Source organism: Salmo salar, chromosome 05 (genome assembly GCF_965601325.2).
Source record: "Salmo salar chromosome 05, fSalSal1, whole genome shotgun sequence".
NCBI lineage: Eukaryota > Metazoa > Chordata > Actinopteri > Salmoniformes > Salmonidae > Salmo > Salmo salar.
The window spans coordinates 9,514,667-9,535,918 of NC_138295.1; the positions used below are offsets into that span (position 1 = coordinate 9,514,667).

At 42.8% G+C, this 21,252-nt stretch overlaps 1 protein-coding gene across 1 annotated transcript; it reads left to right on the plus strand.

Annotated features, from left to right (window-relative positions):
• The first annotated feature begins 354 nt into the window (after positions 1-354).
• Positions 355-6,467, plus strand: sap3 (Ganglioside GM2 activator). Its single transcript, NM_001140356.1, is given in 4 exon segments — positions 355-583; positions 690-842; positions 3,482-3,664; positions 5,191-6,467. Coding segments are annotated over 4 exon segments (594 nt in total). The 5' UTR covers positions 355-484; the 3' UTR covers positions 5,350-6,467.
• Positions 6,468-21,252: the final 14,785 nt, after the last annotated feature.

Here is a 21,252-nt window from a genome sequence, read left to right on the forward strand (position 1 = left end):
ACATCAGGTAAGTATGCTTCTGACTGTGGGAAGATCTCACTTGCATACTCCTCGCATACTCCTCGCGTCCTCTTTTCTCTCTCCTCGCTTCCTTCTCAAACTCCATTGGATGAGAGAGCCAGAGGTTCCGCCCAATTTGACCTTCTCCTCCAATGGGGTTTGAGAAGGAGGAGATAGATATTGAGATTTTATCATTTGCATTTGAGCCTCCTTTATTTCTATAGGAAATTGGTCTTTAATCTCCTTTATTTCTATAAAGGAGGCGCAAACACAAATAGGAAAATCTCAATATCTGCTCCTCGCGAAGTCTGTCACGAGCCTCGGGAGTGATTTGATAAACACGGAAGTGAGGCTATTTACCGCTCGGTAACGCAGTCATTCTCGATTCGTTTTAGCTGTGCACGGTGTTACTTTATGCGCTTTCTGTTGTTATCTTGAATTAACCGTAATTACTTCTAGTTCAGTTGTAGATTAGTTGAGCACAATGAAAAATTGTATTGTTAATGTGATAATGCTATGCATTGTAATACAGGTGAATTGCGCTTTGGCTTTCGAGAAAACGCGCACAGCATATTCTGCGAAGGTGAGTGAAGTATCTTTACTTTTATTCAAATGTTGTTCATTAACCTACTCTTATCAATTCATTATGTTTAGTACAGTAACATAGACTATTCAATATTCTTGCACAGATCTTTGGGTTCTCATGGGAGAACTGTGGTAAGCCAGACGACCCAGCGGTTCTGAAGACCCTAACCGTGTCCCCGGACCCCATCACAGTTCCAGGGGACCTAAAGGCCAGTGCGTCCGGGAAAACGACGGTCGAGCTGGCCGCTCCCCTCGCTGTGAGTACTAAGCATGCACCAAGAGTCTCCTCCTCAAATGCTAAAATGAGATATTGAATTGCTATTTGATTACTTATAAAGTATACTTATTTGTTAAGGTTTGTTAAAGTTTTTGTAATTAACCAACCATTAGTTTTCTAGCTAGGCATAAGGTATTGGCTGTCTTTAATATGTATATACATATCCACAGGAAGTGAGTGTGCTGCAGAACCCCCTGAAAAATCAGAATAATAACCAAAAAATATTTGAACAAATATATCAATGTTTTTCGATTTTTTTTATCTTTTCTTTTTTTTTTTTACAAGTGCAGTGCACTGGGCCTTTACTAGTCCTGTATAAGCTGACATATAGACATCTGTAGTGCTGGACAAAAAAGATAGTTATATAATTAAGAACACCCCACCCCCAAACTACTTCCTGCGGCTATACAGTACATATTTATAAAAATAAAAGTCATTTAGCAGACTAGGCTATAGTTCACAAGAGAAGGGATGGCATTGGCAGTGGTGATGGTAATGTTCTGATCAAGAATGCACTAATGTAATATTGTTGCGTTTCGAAAGTTTTTGCAACAGACAGATTTCACGTACTGGACATTCTGTTGTTCCCGACTTGTATTGGTTTAGTTGATGCAATGCAGAGAAGACTGACTGACTTGACTGTTCTTCCAGGAAATCAATCACGTAGATCAGTGTCAGATTCTTCCTATCTTTCCTACCCATATTTCTCTCTAACATCGGTGACATCATTGCAAGGGAGGAATAGAACAGTTTCTGCTTTGCTGTAAACAACTTGGGTGCAATGTCCAAGTCAAGAATTGCCTGACATTCGTGTTTTAAAACACCCCGTACTGATCCTATTTTCTCCTCTTAGGTAACTTGACCAAGCCTGGCGGTACGTCTGTAAAATAGTTTTATTGACATATACTTCGTTTTTCATAACATCCCAGTTAACGTGGTATATGGTCTGATATACCACGGCTGTCAGCCAATCAGCATTTAGGGCTCGAACCACCCAGGTTATAACAGCATTTTTGTCCATAGGTAAACGTAACATTGTGATGGTCTACCTTGTGGATAGGCGTACTGTTACTGTAGCCTACTGTGTTGATCCAGACATCCCAGTTAACTGGTCCTGCTAACAGTCAAAAGTTTGGACACGCTGACTCATTCAAGGGTTTTTCTTTATTTTTTTACTATTTCTACATTGTAGAATAATAGTGAAGACATCAAAACTATGAAATAACACATGGAATCATTTAGTAACCAAAAAAAGTGTTAAACAAATCAAAATATATTTGAGATTCTTCAAAGTAGCCACCCTTTGCCTGGATGAGAGCTTTGCACACTCTTGGAATTCTCTCAACCAGCTTCATGTGGTAGTCACCTGGAAAGCTTTTCCAACAGTCTTGGAGTTCCCACATATGCTGAGTACTTGTTAGCTGCTTTTCCTTCATCCTAAGGTCTAGCTCATCCCAAACCACCTGAATTGGGTTGAGGTCAGGTGATTGTGGAGGCCAAGTCATCTGATGCAGTACTCCATCACTCTCCTTCTTGATCAAATAGCCCTTACACAGCCTGGAAGTGTGTTTTGGGTCATTGCCCTGTTGAAAAACAAATTATAGTCCCACTAAGCACAAACCAGATGGGATGGCGTATCGCTGCAGAATGCTGGTTAAGTGTGCCTTGAATTCTAAATAAATCACTGACAGTGTCACCAGCAAAGCACCCCCACACCATCACACCTCCATGCTTCACAGTGGGAACCACACACCTACTCTGCGTCTCACAAAGCCACGGCGGTTGGAGCCAAAAAATTCACATTTGGACTCATCAGACGAAAGGACAGATTTCCACTGGTCTAATGTCGATTGCTCGTGTTTCTTGACCCATCAAGTCTCTTCTTATTGGTGTCCTTTAGTAGTAGTTTCTTTGCAGCAATTCAACCATGAAGGCCTGATTCACGCCATCTCCTCTGGCTGCAATCTGAGGTGCAGTTAATTGCTGATTTCTGAGGCTGGTAACTAATGAGCTTATCCTCTGCAGCAGAGGTAACTCTGGGTCTTCCTTTCCTGTGGCGATCCTCATGAGAGCCAGTTTCATCATAGCGCTTGATGGTTTTTGCGACTGCACTTGATGAAGCATTCAAAGTTCTTGAGATGTTCCATATTGACTGATCTTCATGTCTTAAGTAATGATGGACTGTCATTTCTCTTTGCTTATTTGAGCTGTTCTTGACATTATATGGACTTGGTCTTTTACCAAATAGGCCTATCTTCTGTATACCACCCCAACCTTGTCACAACACAACTGATTGGCTCAAATGCATTAAGATGGAAAGACATTCCACAAATTAACTTTTAACAAGGCACACCTGTTAATTGAAATGCATTCCAGGTGACTACCTCATGAAGCTGGTTGAGAGAATGCCAAAAGTATGCAAAGCTGTCATCAAGGCAAAGGGAGGCTACTTGGAAGAATCTCAAATATAAAATATATTTTGATTTGTTTAACACTTTTTTGGTTACTCGATGACTCCATATGTTTTATTTCATAGTTGTGATGTCTTCACTATTATTCTATTCCCTTGAATGAGTAGGTGTGTCTAAACTTTTGACTGGTACTGTATTTCTCTCTTAGGTGAACGTGACACTGGAGAAGGAGGTGGCAGGGTTCTGGGTCAAGGTGCCGTGTGTGGAAGAGATCGGGAGCTGCCACTATGCAGACGGCTGTGACCTGCTCAACCAGCTGATACCGCCAGGACAGGACTGTCCTGAACCTCTACACACCTACGGCATCCCCTGCCACTGTCCCTTTAAAGCTGTGAGTCTATACTGTAGTTCATCCCCTGCCACTGTCCCTTTAAAGCTGTGAGTCTATACTGTAGTTCATCCCCTGCCACTGTCCCTTTAAAGCTGTGAGTCTATACTGTAGTTCATCCCCTGCCACTGTCCCTTTAAAGCTGTGAGTCTATACTGTAGTTCATCCCCTGCCACTGTCCCTTTAAAGCTGTGAGTCTATACTGTAGTTCATCCCCTGCCACTGTCCCTTTAAAGCTGAGTCTATACTGTAGTTCATCCCCTGCCACTGTCCCTTTAAAGCTGTGAGTCTATACTGTAGTTCATCCCCTGCCACTGTCCCTTTAAAGCTGTGAGTCTATACTGTAGTTCATCCCCTGCCACTGTCCCTTTAAAGCTGTGAGTCTATACTGTAGTTCATCCCCTGCCACTGTCCCTTTAAAGCTGTGAGTCTATACTGTAGTTCATCCCCTGCCACTGTCCCTTTAAAGCTGTGAGTCTATACTGTAGTTCATCCCCTGCCACTGTCCCTTTAAAGCTGTGAGTCTATACTGTAGTTCATCCCCTGCCACTGTCCCTTTAAAGCTGTGAGTCTATACTGTAGTTCATCCCCTGCCACTGTCCCTTTAAAGCTGTGAGTCTATACTGTAGTTCATCCCCTGCCACTGTCCCTTTAAAGCTGTGAGTCTATACTGTAGTTCATCCCCTGCCACTGTCCCTTTAAAGCTGTGAGACTATACTGTAGTTCATCCCCTGCCACTGTCCCTTTAAAGCTGTGAGTCTATACTGTAGTTCATCCCCTGCCACTGTCCCTTTAAAGCTGTGAGACTATACTGTAGTTCATCCCCTGCCACTGTCCCTTTAAAGCTGTGAGTCTATAGTTTATGGTCGTGTTCATTAGGGCACAATCATTTGAAACTGTTTTGCAATGACAAATGATCATGGCCGTTTCTTATTGGACAAGTCCTGTTAGTCCCTCTATTAGCCTGTCTGTCCATTTTCTTCCGTTTGTTGCCTTTTGAACCCACCCCCTAGAAAGAACCTGTTCCTCCAGTGGTTAATGGCTACTTCCCTCTTTCATATTCTGTTCAGTGCAATGTAGTGAATGTCCGTTGATAGCACTGAATGATTGGTAACAGAGTGATGTTTGTTGAACAGCAGCTAGCCAAACAACAAAGTGTAAAAAAAAAAACGTTCTCTGAATGTTTTGAACATGTGCACTTAACATTCTGTTGCTCAGTACTCGTTCTGTTTTTCTCAAAGATAATTTTTTCTGTTTACTCAATTCATGTCTATTGGGCTCAAATGACCTATTTTCTGTCTCCTAAGGGTGCATACCTTTTCTATACAGTAAAACATGCTTCACTCAAAGGCTGTGTCCCAAATAACACCCTATCCCTAAATATACAGTACTTTGACCAAGGTGCACTACCCTTGAAAAGAGCCCTATGGGCCTTGGTCATAAGTAGTGCACTATCTAGGGAATAGGATGCCATTCGGGACATAGTGAAAGTGTATTGGTTAAAACCTCTATTTCCTGTCTGTTCTAAGGGGATGTACACGCTACCAGAGTCAGACTTCTACCTCCCTGACATTGAGCTGCCCTATTGGCTGACCAACGGACACTACAGAGTACAGGGAGAGCTGGGAGCTATGGGAAAAGAACTGGGCTGCCTCAAAATCACCTTTGCTGTCCACTCTAATAACTAAACAATGGATAAAACACCTTCTCTTTCCACTCTAATAACTAAACAATGAATAAATCACCTTCTCTTTCCACTCTAATTAAATGGTGGATACAGGGAACATAATGTGCCATTCAGTGAGCTGCAGTACTGAACCTTTTGCCTTCTTTATTCTGAAGGGAACTTCTGCTCTTATCTCTTCTCATCTCATCAAACTGCCAAATGAGAACGGGGCCTGTATAGACAAAGTCTCTCGGAGTAGGAGTACTGATCAGTTTTACCTTTACAATCGTAATGAATAGGAGGGTGGACCTGATCCTAGATCAGCACTCTGAGATACTTTGCGGATACTGGCCCTGTACCAAACAAGCAGTAACTGAGCTGCTACTGTAGTTTAGGACACGATTCAGTCGAATTTTCAGGTCAAACAGTGATTTGCATGGCTACGTACTGGCTTCCTACTGTACTGCTATGAACCTGTTTTGATTCTTTTTCAGAATGTTTTACACTGTCTTTTTTTATACAGAATGAATTTTAGTAGATTCCTTGTCAAGGGTGAATGGCCGTGGGTATGCTTCTATTGCTCATTGGCTTCTACCCTAGGTAAGGTGCTGGTCACATGACTAGGAGTTTTTATTGTGCCATAGTCATTTCTGGCTGACTCTTACTGTGTCATTCGTTTTTGGTTCTATGGATCGTAATGCTACTTCCTGTTGCTAGTGGTGACTTGTGATTTTTAGAACCCCAGGGAATATGTTGTTCTTCCTGTTGATTTGTGTATTGATCAGTTTTTTTCTGAAGGTGTTTTATTGTTGACATATTCAAAGTGCCTAAGTAGACCTGCTGGAATTGAGGTCTACGAATCAAGTGCGACTGTGTGATGTTTGAAAGGGAAATGGGATTAATACAGGCAATCAATCAACCTCCTTATAATACCAATAGCCTAATCCTATTCTATAACCAGTTAAAGTGTTTTTAAATCAAAATTCAAATGAAATGGTAATCAAGTATCAAAGTTTTTAGGAATCAACATGAAAAATTGTACCTTGATTATTTCGAAATAACATGCTTACTATAACAAATCAGCATTGCTGGCCAATATTTCACTGTAAAACCCTTTTTAAAATAAAAGAATATCCCATGTGTTGGTAAGTCGTTGTTTTCTGAAATGCATGACTGTATTGTGATTGAACTTCTGCAGTTGCACAGGATGGACACAGGATGGAACTAGTGGTTAAATGTTGATAACATCACATTGAGACTTATTCCTGGCTTCAGTCTACCAACTTCTTTGGTAGTTTCTTGAAAAGATGCCATGCAAATGATGTGAAGTACTGTAATTTGATTACTTACTTTAACATTGTGGTGCAAGTTTGGGCTCCCGAGTGGCACAGCGGTCTAAGGCACTGCATCTCCGTGCTAGAGGCGTCACTACAGACCCTGGTTCGATTCCAGGCTGTATCACAACCGGACGTGATTGGGAGTCCCATAGGGCGACGCACAACTGGCCCAGCGTTGTTAGGGTTTGGCCGGGGTAGGCTGTCATTGTAAATAAGAATTTGTTCTTAACTGACTTGCCTAGTTAAATAAAGGTTCAATTAAAATGAATGGAGGGGGGATGTTATGGATATCTTAGTACTAATCTGTCTGATGTGTCGACCAGCTGGTCTGCAGATGGATACACTGTCCTCCTAGTACAATGCTGCTCAGTCCAGAGTCCAGATTACTCTTCTTCTCAAATTGACAACATTCTCCTCATTCCTGATTGTCCAAGGTGTACTTCAATTCACTTTACACTAACAGATGTCCAGGTGCTCTGTAGTGTCCTTCTCTCAGCCCGGCTAATCTCAGTAGGGCTTGTTATATCCACTCACTCCTTTAGGCCTCAGCCCGGCTAATCTCAGTAGGGCTTGTTATATCCACTCACTCCTTTAGGCCTCAGCCAGGCTATCTCAACAGGGCTTGTTATATCCACTCACTCCTTTAGGCCTCAGCCAGGCTATATCAACAGGGCTTGTTATATCCACTCACTCCTTTAGGCCTCAGCCAGGCTATCTCAACAGGGCTTGTTATATCCACTCACTCCTTTAGGCCTCAGCCAGGCTATATCAACAGGGCTTGTTATATCCACTCACTCCTTTAGGCCTCAGCCAGGCTATCTCAACAGGGCTTGCTGTAGCTCTAAGTGGTCCTGGAGAGATACTGGCTGTGTAGGCTTTGGTTACAGCGCCGAAATCACACATCTGATTCAACTAAAGATCTAGACTGAAGATCATGATCAGTTGATTATGTGATAGCTGTGTTAGTGATGGGCAGGAACAAACGCCTGCACACCCCAGTAACTCTCCTCCAGGACTGGAGCTAGCTGGGGAACCCTGGAACACCCTGTCATATAGCCTGAAAGTGTGTTCTCTACTCTCTCTGCTCTCAACCCTCCTGCTGCAGATTGATCCAGGGCCAAGATACAGTAGAGTACAATCATTTACCCCCCTAGCTAACAATCAGATTTTACAGGCCTGTTATTGAACTGTAAAACAGTGTGTCTCTCAATCACCTCTACCTGGTGCTGGAAGATAAAGGTTGTTATGTAAATGCAGCGGTGGATAGATTGCTGGTGTTGGTGTTACATTTCTGAGGTGGGACATGGCAAGTGGAGGTGATGTATTGTGTCTGATGTTGAGGGAGACAGACTGAGTCTCTCTCTCTCTGCATCCCTCTTTCTCTCTCCCTTTCTCCACCCCACCCCACACTCTATCTCGCTATCTCTGTACTTCTCTCACTCTCTCTGTTCCTCTCTTTCTCAAAACATGTCTCAGAGTAGATGTCTCAGTTAAGAAGCCCAGTCTGTCTTGTATAGCTAGCAACTGATGACAGTAATAATACTAATGATTCCTGTTTGGACTGAAGTAGTGTTTCACCTTATAACTCAGATAGGAAATAGAAAGCAAGATTTGACACCTTCTGTTTGCTTCTGCAAACTGTTTGTTAGTGTTGTGTATTCTTAGACATTTAACAGGTTTATGATTTCCTGTCAGCCCTGCATGTATATTCTCTTTACTGTATGTACCCTCCCCTCATGTCTATAAACTTCCTGTATGTACCGGAGATATAAGGCACTGTGTACAGTATGTTACTATCCTCTGTTGTGGCTACAGGAAATATAAAGCACTGTGTACAGTATCCTACTGTCCTCTGTTGTGGCTACAGGGAAATATAAAGCACTGTGTACAGTATGTTACTGTCCTCTGTTGTGGCTACAGGGAGATACAAAGCACTGTGTACAGTATGTTACTGTCCTCTGTTGTGGCTACAGGGAAATATAAAGCACTGTGTACAGTATCCTACTGTCCTCTGTTGTGGCTACAGGGAAATATAAAGCACTGTGTACAGTATGTTACTGTCCTCTGTTGTGGCTACAGGGAAATATAAAGCACTGTGTACAGTATGTTAATGTCCTCTGTTGTGGCTACAGGGAAATATAAAGCACTGTGTACAGTATGTTACTGTCCTCTGTTGTGGCTACAGGGAAATATAAAGCACTGTGTACAGTATGTTACTGTCCTCTGTTGTGGCTACAGGGAAATATAAAGCACTGTGTTACCCTTCCAGAGAGTTCTCACTCAGTCTCAGAGGACAATGGGTGCGTCCCAAATGGCACCCTATTCCCCAATAGCCCCTGGTCAAAAGTAGTGCACTATTTAGGGAATAGGGTGCCATTTGGGACGCAATGTTGTTGAGAATGTTATCTGTTGGCCAGCAGGGTGGACAGCTACCCTCCTGATGTATGGTCCTCTTACCCTGCTGATGTATGGTCCTCCTACCCTGCTGATATCTGGTCCTCCTACCCTGCTGATGTCTGGTCCTCCTACCCTCCTGATGTCTGGTCCTCCTACCCTGCTGATGTCTGGTCCTCCTACACTGCTGATGTCTGTTCTACCTACCCCGCTAATGTCTGGTCTTCCTGATGTCTGGTCCTCCTACCCTCCTGATGTCTGGTCCTCCTACCCTCCTGATGTCTGGTCTACCTACCCTGTTGCCCTGCGTCCCGTGCCTCAGCTTTATGAGGGTTTATTATATCCAAGACCTTAATGCCTTGACAATCACACTCTGTTTATTCTAGGGCTGGGGCATGCTTTTCCCTTTATGTCCCGACAATCACACTCTGTTTATTCTAGGGCTGGGGCATGCTTTTCCCTTTATGTCCCGACAATCACACTCTGTTTATTCTAGGGATGGGGCATGCTTTTCCCTTTATGTCCCGACAATCACACTCTGTTTATTCTAGGGCTGGGGCATGCTTTTCCCTTTATGTCCTGACAATCACACTCTGTTTATTCTAGGGCTGGGGCATGCTTTTCCCTTTATGTCCTGACAATCACACTCTGTTTATTCCAGGGCTGGGGCATGCTTTTCCCTTTATGTCCCGACAATCACACTCGGTTTATTCTAGGGCTGGGGCATGCTTTTCCCTTTATGTCCCGACAATCACACTGTTTATTCTAGGGCTGGGGCATGCTTTTCCCTTTATGTCCCGACAATCACACTGTTTATTCCAGGGCTGGGGCATGCTTTTCCCTTTATGTCCCGACAATCACACTCTGTTTATTCTAGGGCTGGGGCATGCTTTTCCCTTTATGTCCCGACAATCACACTGTTTATTCCAGGGCTGGGGCATGCTTTTCCCTTTATGTCCCGACAATCACACTCTGTTTATTCTAGGGCTGGGGCATGCTTTTCCCTTTATGTCCCGACAATCACACTGTTTATTCCAGGGCTGGGGCATGCTTTTCCCTTTATGTCCCGACAATCACACTCTGTTTATTCTAGGGCTGGGGCATGCTTTTCCCTTTATGTCCTGACAATCACACTCTGTTTATTCTAGGGCTGGGGCATGCTTTTCCCTTTATGTCCTGACAATCACACTCTGTTTATTCCAGGGCTGGGGCATGCTTTTCCCTTTATGTCCCGACAATCACACTCGGTTTATTCTAGGGCTGGGGCATGCTTTTCCCTTTATGTCCCGACAATCACACTCTGTTTATTCTAGGGCTGGGGCATGCTTTTCCCTTTATGTCCCGACAATCACACTGTTTATTCCAGGGCTGGGGCATGCTTTTCCCTTTATGTCCCGACAATCACACTCTGTTTATTCTAGGGCTGGGGCATGCTTTTCCCTTTATGTCCCGACAATCACACTGTTTATTCCAGGGCTGGGGCATGCTTTTCCCTTTATGTCCCGACAATCACACTCTGTTTATTCTAGGGCTGGGGCATGCTTTTCCCTTTATGTCCCGACAATCACACTCTGTTTATTCTAGGGCTGGGGCATGCTTTTCCCTTTATGTCCTGACAATCACACTCGGTTTATTCTAGGGCTGGGGCATGCTTTTCCAAATACCAAGTCCTATAATCATACTCTATACTGCTGATCACTTTGAAGAGAATGTCTATTAGTCTACAGTAGACTACTTCAAAAAGACTACTTCAAAAATCAAAATATTAGAATTTTAAACCCTAATAACTGTTCATACATGGTGGATAATGGAGTTTCACATATCAAATCAAACTTTATTAGTCACATGCGCTGAATACAACAAGTGTAGACGTTACCGTGAAATGCTTACTTATAAGCCCTTAACCAACAGTGCAGTTCAAGTGTATCATATAAACTCTTACACAAAGGAGAAAATGTATTTTGTGAGTCGGTGTGAAACTTAAGTATACAGCATGCATAAACCGTTATTGGCTCTTCCGTTCAAAACCCTGTTCACACATACTATGGACTAGATCGTCTTAGTCTACTGTTCATTTGATAATTGGTAGTCTAGCCCATAATACACATCGTCTTCAAAGTGATCAGCACTGTAGCATAGGATTATAGGATTGCTTTTAAAAATTGCATGACCCTATAATCTTATCTTTCCTTTCCACCATCACTTTGAGAGAGTCAAAATGTCCTATCCTAGTGACTAGTAACGAAAAGGAAGGATGTGGTCTCCCTCTTTCCAGTGTTCCAGTGTACATCGAGGCCCTCTTTCTCAGATGAATAATTAGGCCTACCAACGACAATGACCCTTCCAGATTATCCCTGTGTTTAGTCAGATTGTGTTGAATAAATGTTAGAATGACAATGACATATTGTTTATCCTGTAGAAAGCATTGCAAACTGGACATTGCATCCGACAGCTTGTCACTCTGATTACAACCAACTGAATTACATGGCCCTGTACACACTTACGTTGTGCAACTGATCTGCAACACATTTGGCACAATGGTTGTGATAAAACAGAGTTTTTTTTCTGCACTAAAATAATCACACAAGCACTGTGGAGACACCACACAATGGTTGTGTAAACGTTTTTAGGTAGACAAACTCTCTGTTGTATCACAAAAAATATCAGCTGTGTCACAACCATTGTTACAAATGTGTTGCAGATCAGTTGTATAACCGGAGTGTGCACTGGGCCTATAGGTCCAGTGGTAACTGAGACACTGCAGCTGCTACTGCTATGGAAAGTTTCACTGTTCACACACAGTTCTCAATGAACAACTACTCGATATTTTCATGTGGGATTAGAGCTCACTAACCTATATATAAATAGACAGGGTTTTGACCCCCAAAAAATGAAAGTGTTTGGGATTCCACGGATGATCTGACCTTTAGTACTGTAGAGGTACCACATCTATGGTCTGGCCTTTAGTACTGTAGAGGTACCACATCTATGGTCTGGTCTTTAGTACTGTAGAGGTACCACATCTATGGTCTTTAGTACTGTAGAGGTACCACATCTATGGTCTGGACTTTAGTACTGTAGAGGTGACACATCTATGGCCTTTAGTACTGTAGAGGTACCACATCTATGGTCTGGTCTTTAGTACTGTAGAGGTACCACATCTATGGTCTGGCCTTTAGTACTGTAGAGGTACCACATCTATGGCCTTTAGTACTGTAGAGGAACCACATCTATGGCCTTTAGTACTGTAGAGGTGACACATCTATGGCCTTTAGTACTGTAGAGGTACCACATCTATGGCCTTTAGTACTGTAGAGGTAGCACATCTATGGTCTGGTCTTTAGTACTGTAGAGGTACCACATCTATGGCCTTTAGTACTGTAGAGGTACCACATCTATGGTCTGGTCTTTAGTACTGTAGAGGTACCACATCTATGGCCTTTAGTACTGTAGAGGTACCACATCTATGGCCTTTAGTACTGTAGAGGTACCACATCTATGATCTGGCCTTTAGTACTGTAGAGGTACCACATCTATGGTCTGGCCTTTAGTACTGTAGAGGTACCACATCTATGGCCTTTAGTACTGTAGAGGTACCACATCTATGGCCTTTAGTACTGTAGAGGTACCACATCTATGGTCTTTAGTACTGTAGAGGTACCACATCTATGGTCTGGCCTTTAGTACTGTAGAGGTACCACATCTATGGCCTTTAGTACTGTAGAGGTGACACATCTATGGTCTGGCCTTTAGTACTGTAGAGGTGACACATCTATGGCCTTTAGTACTGTAGAGGTACCACATCTATGGCCTTTAGTATTGTAGAGGTGACACATCTATGGTCTGGCCTTTAGTACTGTAGAGGTGACACATCTATGGCCTTTAGTACTGTAGAGGTGACACATCTATGGTCTTTAGTACTGTAGAGGTGACACATCTATGGCCTTTAGTACTGTAGAGGTGACACATCTATGGCCTTTAGTACTGTAGAGGTGACACATCTATGGCCTTTAGTACTGTAGAGGTACCACATCTATGGTCTTTAGTACTGTAGAGGTACCACATCTATGGTCTGGCCTTTAGTACTGTAGAGGTACCACATCTATGGCCTTTAGTACTGTAGAGGTACCACATCTATGGCCTTTAGTACTGTAGAGGTACCACATCTATGGCCTTTAGTACTGTAGAGGTGACACATCTATGGTCTGGCCTTTAGTACTGTAGAGGTACCACATCTATGGCCTTTAGTACTGTAGAGGTACCACATCTATGGCCTTTAGTACTGTAGAGGTACCACATCTATGGCCTTTAGTACTGTAGAGGTGACACATCTATGGTCTGGCCTTTAGTACTGTAGAGGTACCACATCTATGGCCTTTAGTACTGTAGAGGTACCACATCTATGGTCTTTAGTACTGTAGAGGTACCACATCTATGGCCTTTAGTACTGTAGAGGTACCACATCTATGGCCTTTAGTACTGTAGAGGTACCACATCTATGGCCTTTAGTACTGTAGAGGTACCACATCTATGGTCTTTAGTACTGTAGAGGTACCACATCTATGGTCTGGCCTTTAGTACTGTAGAGGTACCACATCTATGGCCTTTAGTACTGTAGAGGTGACACATCTATGGTCTGGCCTTTAGTACTGTAGAGGTACCACATCTATGGCCTTTAGTACTGTAGAGGTACCACATCTATGATCTGGCCTTTAGTACTGTAGAGGTACCACATCTATGGCCTTTAGTACTGTAGAGGTACCACATCTATGGCCTTTAGTACTGTAGAGGTACCACATCTATGGTCTTTAGTACTGTAGAGGTGACACATCTATGGCCTTTAGTACTGTAGAGGTGACACATCTATGGTCTGGCCTTTAGTACTGTAGAGGTACCACATCTATGGTCTTTAGTACTGTAGAGGTACCACATCTATGGTCTTTAGTACTGTAGAGGTGACACATCTATGGCCTTTAGTACTGTAGAGGTACCACATCTATGATCTGGCCTTTAGTACTGTAGAGGTACCACATCTATGGCCTTTAGTACTGTAGAGGTACCACATCTATGGCCTTTAGTACTGTAGAGGTACCACATCTATGGCCTTTAGTACTGTAGAGGTACCACATCTATGGCCTTTAGTACTGTAGAGGTTACACATCTATGGCCTTTAGTACTGTAGAGGTGACACATCTATGGGCTTTAGTACTGTAGAGGTACCACATCTATGGTCTGGTCTTTAGTACTGTAGAGGTTACACATCTATGGCCTTTAGTACTGTAGAGGTACCACATCTATGGTCTTTAGTACTGTAGAGGTACCACATCTATGGCCTTTAGTACTGTAGAGGTACCACATCTATGGCCTTTAGTACTGTAGAGGTACCACATCTATGGTCTGGCCTTTAGTACTGTAGAGGTACCACATCTATGGCCTTTAGTACTGTAGAGGTGACACATCTATGGTCTGGCCTTTAGTACTGTAGAGGTACCACATCTATGGCCTTTAGTACTGTAGAGGTACCACATCTATGGTCTGGTCTTTAGTACTGTAGAGGTACCACATCTATGGTCTGGCCTTTAGTACTGTAGAGGTACCACATCTATGGCCTTTAGTACTGTAGAGGTACCACATCTATGGCCTTTAGTACTGTAGAGGTACCACAGCTATGGCCTTTAGTACTGTAGAGGAACCACATCTATGGCCTTTAGTACTGTAGAGGTGACACATCTATGGCCTTTAGTACTGTAGAGGTACCACATCTATGGCCTTTAGTACTGTAGAGGTACCACATCTATGGTCTGGTCTTTAGTACTGTAGAGGTACCACATCTATGGCCTTTAGTACTGTAGAGGTACCACATCTATGGTCTGGTCTTTAGTACTGTAGAGGTACCACATCTATGGCCTTTAGTACTGTAGAGGTACCACATCTATGGCCTTTAGTACTGTAGAGGTACCACATCTATGATCTGGCCTTTAGTACTGTAGAGGTACCACATCTATGGTCTGGCCTTTAGTACTGTAGAGGTACCACATCTATGGCCTTTAGTACTGTAGAGGTACCACATCTATGGCCTTTAGTACTGTAGAGGTACCACATCTATGGTCTTTAGTACTGTAGAGGTACCACATCTATGGTCTGGCCTTTAGTACTGTAGAGGTACCACATCTATGGCCTTTAGTACTGTAGAGGTGACACATCTATGGTCTGGCCTTTAGTACTGTAGAGGTGACACATCTATGGCCTTTAGTACTGTAGAGGTACCACATCTATGGCCTTTAGTATTGTAGAGGTGACACATCTATGGTCTGGCCTTTAGTACTGTAGAGGTGACACATCTATGGCCTTTAGTACTGTAGAGGTGACACATCTATGGTCTTTAGTACTGTAGAGGTGACACATCTATGGCCTTTAGTACTGTAGAGGTGACACATCTATGGCCTTTAGTACTGTAGAGGTGACACATCTATGGCCTTTAGTACTGTAGAGGTACCACATCTATGGTCTTTAGTACTGTAGAGGTACCACATCTATGGTCTGGCCTTTAGTACTGTAGAGGTACCACATCTATGGCCTTTAGTACTGTAGAGGTACCACATCTATGGTCTTTAGTACTGTAGAGGTACCACATCTATGGCCTTTAGTACTGTAGAGGTACCACATCTATGGCCTTTAGTACTGTAGAGGTACCACATCTATGGCCTTTAGTACTGTAGAGGTGACACATCTATGGTCTGGCCTTTAGTACTGTAGAGGTACCACATCTATGGCCTTTAGTACTGTAGAGGTACCACATCTATGGTCTTTAGTACTGTAGAGGTACCACATCTATGGCCTTTAGTACTGTAGAGGTACCACATCTATGGCCTTTAGTACTGTAGAGGTACCACATCTATGGCCTTTAGTACTGTAGAGGTACCACATCTATGGTCTTTAGTACTGTAGAGGTACCACATCTATGGTCTGGCCTTTAGTACTGTAGAGGTACCACATCTATGGCCTTTAGTACTGTAGAGGTGACACATCTATGGTCTGGCCTTTAGTACTGTAGAGGTACCACATCTATGGCCTTTAGTACTGTAGAGGTACCACATCTATGATCTGGCCTTTAGTACTGTAGAGGTACCACATCTATGGCCTTTAGTACTGTAGAGGTACCACATCTATGGCCTTTAGTACTGTAGAGGTACCACATCTATGGTCTTTAGTACTGTAGAGGTGACACATCTATGGCCTTTAGTACTGTAGAGGTGACACATCTATGGTCTGGCCTTTAGTACTGTAGAGGTACCACATCTATGGTCTTTAGTACTGTAGAGGTACCACATCTATGGTCTTTAGTACTGTAGAGGTGACACATCTATGGCCTTTAGTACTGTAGAGGTACCACATCTATGATCTGGCCTTTAGTACTGTAGAGGTACCACATCTATGGCCTTTAGTACTGTAGAGGTACCACATCTATGGCCTTTAGTACTGTAGAGGTACCACATCTATGGCCTTTAGTACTGTAGAGGTACCACATCTATGGCCTTTAGTACTGTAGAGGTTACACATCTATGGCCTTTAGTACTGTAGAGGTGACACATCTATGGGCTTTAGTACTGTAGAGGTACCACATCTATGGTCTGGTCTTTAGTACTGTAGAGGTTACACATCTATGGCCTTTAGTACTGTAGAGGTACCACATCTATGGTCTTTAGTACTGTAGAGGTACCACATCTATGGCCTTTAGTACTGTAGAGGTACCACATCTATGGCCTTTAGTACTGTAGAGGTACCACATCTATGGCCTTTAGTACTGTAGAGGAACCACATCTATGGCCTTTAGTACTGTAGAGGTGACACATCTATGGCCTTTAGTACTGTAGAGGTACCACATCTATGGCCTTTAGTACTGTAGAGGTACCACATCTATGGTCTGGTCTTTAGTACTGTAGAGGTACCACATCTATGGCCTTTAGTACTGTAGAGGTACCACATCTATGGTCTTTAGTACTGTAGAGGTGACACATCTATGGCCTTTAGTACTGTAGAGGTGACACATCTATGGTCTGGCCTTTAGTACTGTAGAGGTACCACATCTATGGTCTTTAGTACTGTAGAGGTACCACATCTATGGTCTTTAGTACTGTAGAGGTGACACATCTATGGCCTTTAGTACTGTAGAGGTACCACATCTATGATCTGGCCTTTAGTACTGTAGAGGTACCACATCTATGGCCTTTAGTACTGTAGAGGTACCACATCTATGGCCTTTAGTACTGTAGAGGTACCACATCTATGGCCTTTAGTACTGTAGAGGTACCACATCTATGGCCTTTAGTACTGTAGAGGTTACACATCTATGGCCTTTAGTACTGTAGAGGTGACACATCTATGGGCTTTAGTACTGTAGAGGTACCACATCTATGGTCTGGTCTTTAGTACTGTAGAGGTTACACATCTATGGCCTTTAGTACTGTAGAGGTACCACATCTATGGTCTTTAGTACTGTAGAGGTACCACATCTATGGCCTTTAGTACTGTAGAGGTACCACATCTATGGCCTTTAGTACTGTAGAGGTACCACATCTATGGCCTTTAGTACTGTAGAGGAACCACATCTATGGCCTTTAGTACTGTAGAGGTGACACATCTATGGCCTTTAGTACTGTAGAGGTACCACATCTATGGCCTTTAGTACTGTAGAGGTACCACATCTATGGTCTGGTCTTTAGTACTGTAGAGGTACCACATCTATGGCCTTTAGTACTGTAGAGGTACCACATCTATGGCCTTTAGTACTGTAGAGGTACCACATCTATGGCCTTTAGTACTGTAGAGGTGACACATCTATGGTCTTTAGTACTGTAGAGGTGACACATCTATGGCCTTTAGTACTGTAGAGGTGACACATCTATGGCCTTTAGTACTGTAGAGGTACCACATCTATGGTCTGGCCTTTAGTACTGTAGAGGTGACACATCTATGGCCTTTAGTACTGTAGAGGTACCACATCTATGGCCTTTAGTACTGTAGAGGTGACACATCTATGGTCTGGTCTTTAGTACTGTAGAGGTGACACATCTATGGCCTTTAGTACTGTAGAGGTACCACATCTATGGCCTTTAGTACTGTAGAGGTACCACATCTATGGCCTTTAGTACTGTAGAGGTGACACATCTATGGTCTTTAGTACTGTAGAGGTGACACATCTATGGCCTTTAGTACTGTAGAGGTGACACATCTATGGCCTTTAGTACTGTAGAGGTGACACATCTATGGCCTTTAGTACTGTAGAGGTACCACATCTATGGTCTTTAGTACTGTAGAGGTACCACATCTATGGTCTGGCCTTTAGTACTGTAGAGGTACCACATCTATGGCCTTTAGTACTGTAGAGGTACCACATCTATGGCCTTTAGTACTGTAGAGGTGACACATCTATGGTCTGGCCTTTAGTACTGTAGAGGTACCACATCTATGGCCTTTAGTACTGTAGAGGTACCACATCTATGGCCTTTAGTACTGTAGAGGTGACACATCTATGGTCTGGCCTTTAGTACTGTAGAGGTACCACATCTATGGCCTTTAGTACTGTAGAGGTACCACATCTATGGCCTTTAGTACTGTAGAGGTACCACATCTATGGCCTTTAGTACTGTAGAGGTACCACATCTATGGCCTTTAGTACTGTAGAGGTGACACATCTATGGTCTGGCCTTTAGTACTGTAGAGGTACCACATCTATGGCCTTTAGTACTGTAGAGGTACCACATCTATGGTCTTTAGTACTGTAGAGGTACCACATCTATGGCCTTTAGTACTGTAGAGGAACCACATCTATGGCCTTTAGTACTGTAGAGGTACCACATCTATGGCCTTTAGTACTGTAGAGGTACCACATCTATGATCTGGCCTTTAGTACTGTAGAGGTACCACATCTATGGCCTTTAGTACTGTAGAGGTACCACATCTATGGCCTTTAGTACTGTAGAGGTACCACATCTATGGTCTTTAGTACTGTAGAGGTGACACATCTATGGCCTTTAGTACTGTAGAGGTGACACATCTATGGCCTTTAGTACTGTAGAGGTACCACATCTATGGCCTTTAGTACTGTAGAGGTACCACATCTATGGCCTTTAGTACTGTAGAGGTGACACATCTATGGTCTGGCCTTTAGTACTGTAGAGGTGACACATCTATGGCCTTTAGTACTGTAGAGGTACCACATCTATGGCCTTTAGTACTGTAGAGGTGACATATCTATGGCCTTTAGTACTGTAGAGGTACCACATCTATGGTCTGGCCTTTAGTACTGTAGAGGTACCACATCTATGGCCTTTAGTACTGTAGAGGTACCACATCTATGGCCTTTAGTACTGTAGAGGTGACACATCTATGGTCTGGCCTTTAGTACTGTAGAGGTACCACATCTATGGCCTTTAGTACTGTAGAGGTACCACATCTATGGTCTGGCCTTTAGTACTGTAGAGGTACCACATCTATGGCCTTTAGTACTGTAGAGGTACCACATCTATGGCCTTTAGTACTGTAGAGGTGACACATCTATGGTCTGGCCTTTAGTACTGTAGAGGTACCACATCTATGGTCTGGCCTTTAGTACTGTAGAGGTACCACATCTATGGCCTTTAGTACTGTAGAGGTACCACATCTATGGCCTTTAGTACTGTAGAGGTGACACATCTATGGTCTGGCCTTTAGTACTGTAGAGGTACCACATCTATGGTCTTTAGTACTGTAGAGGTACCACATCTATGGTCTGGCCTTTAGTACTGTAGAGGTGACACATCTATGCTTAGTATAAACTTAACAGAGACCAAGGCCAAAAATAGACTCAGTGTTTCAGTGAACTCATTGCCTGGTTGTGAAGAAGACAGCTGGTGTGTCAGAGTAAAGAACGACACTGAAATACATTGTTCTGTAGTCTTTCGTTTTTATGTTTTTTGTCTTCTATTTTGCAAGAGACTTTCTGTCTCTATTGTTCAAAGTTGAAATAATGTAATTGTTGATTGAGATAATATAGGTATTTTGTCAGGGGGGCAACTTTCAGAGTCGTGTCTTGAGTCATATCAATGAGATAAAATCTCTTTGTTCACTGTTGAAATTATTGAATGTTAATTGCAGGGAAAGTTATTTTTGTAAGAGGGCCAACTTTCAGAGTCATATCTGTTTTAACCTCTTGTAGTTTTGCATTTTAACCGATGTCATCTTTGGGAAATGTGATTGTAAACTAACAGCCACTAAAGTTTTTGTCTCATCACATACGCTGCTTCTATTGTTTATTATCTGTCACTTTATTCCTAGTTATATGTACATATCTAGCTCCATTTCCTCATACCCCTGCACATCCACTCTGTACTGGTGCCCCGTGTATTTAGCCAAGTTATCATTACTCATTGTGTATTTATTATTACTTTTATTGTTACATGTTTTACTTTTCTATTATTTCTCTATTTTCTTTCTCTCTGCGTTGTTGGAAATTTAAGCAAGCATTGCACTGTTAGTCCTCACCAAATCATGTGACAAATACCATTTGTTGTGATTTGATTTGTAAGTCATGAGGGCAACAATAATTCTTAACTATGGGACAGGATGAAATGTTGTAGGTTAGTAAGTTATCCCAGAGGGCTATGTGCAGCCTACAGGGGCAAGGCTTTGATATGGAGTCTTTACAGCTGGCTACCCCTCCCTTTAAGATCAACATGACCTCCTCTTCAGAGAAGGAATTAGTCTGTAAAATAAAAACATGAAGGTCCATGGCCCATGCCCTTCTGACAGCCCTCCCTCCCTGGATGGATGGATGGATGGATGGATGGATCTACTCTGTGTCTATTACATTTCCATGGACTTGTTTGTGTGTTTTTCACATGGACTGTTCCCCGACATGTATTATAAACAAAATTACAGATTCATATCAATCCGTACAATTCTTTATTTTTGTCTTATTACAGTGAGAATTCAATATTCCGGGGCATATTATAGGCCTGCTATGATTAAATAGCTTAGGCAAAAGGAAACATTTTCCATGGATGAAAGGCATGATTAGGTAACTTATTATTTGCGTTGTAAATCATTGTATTGTCTGATGGGTCGTGTCTTCGGTGTATTACGGTAAACTTTCAAATCAATAGACTTGAAACACCCACGAACCTAAATTGTGCGCAACAGGATGCGCAATCCAC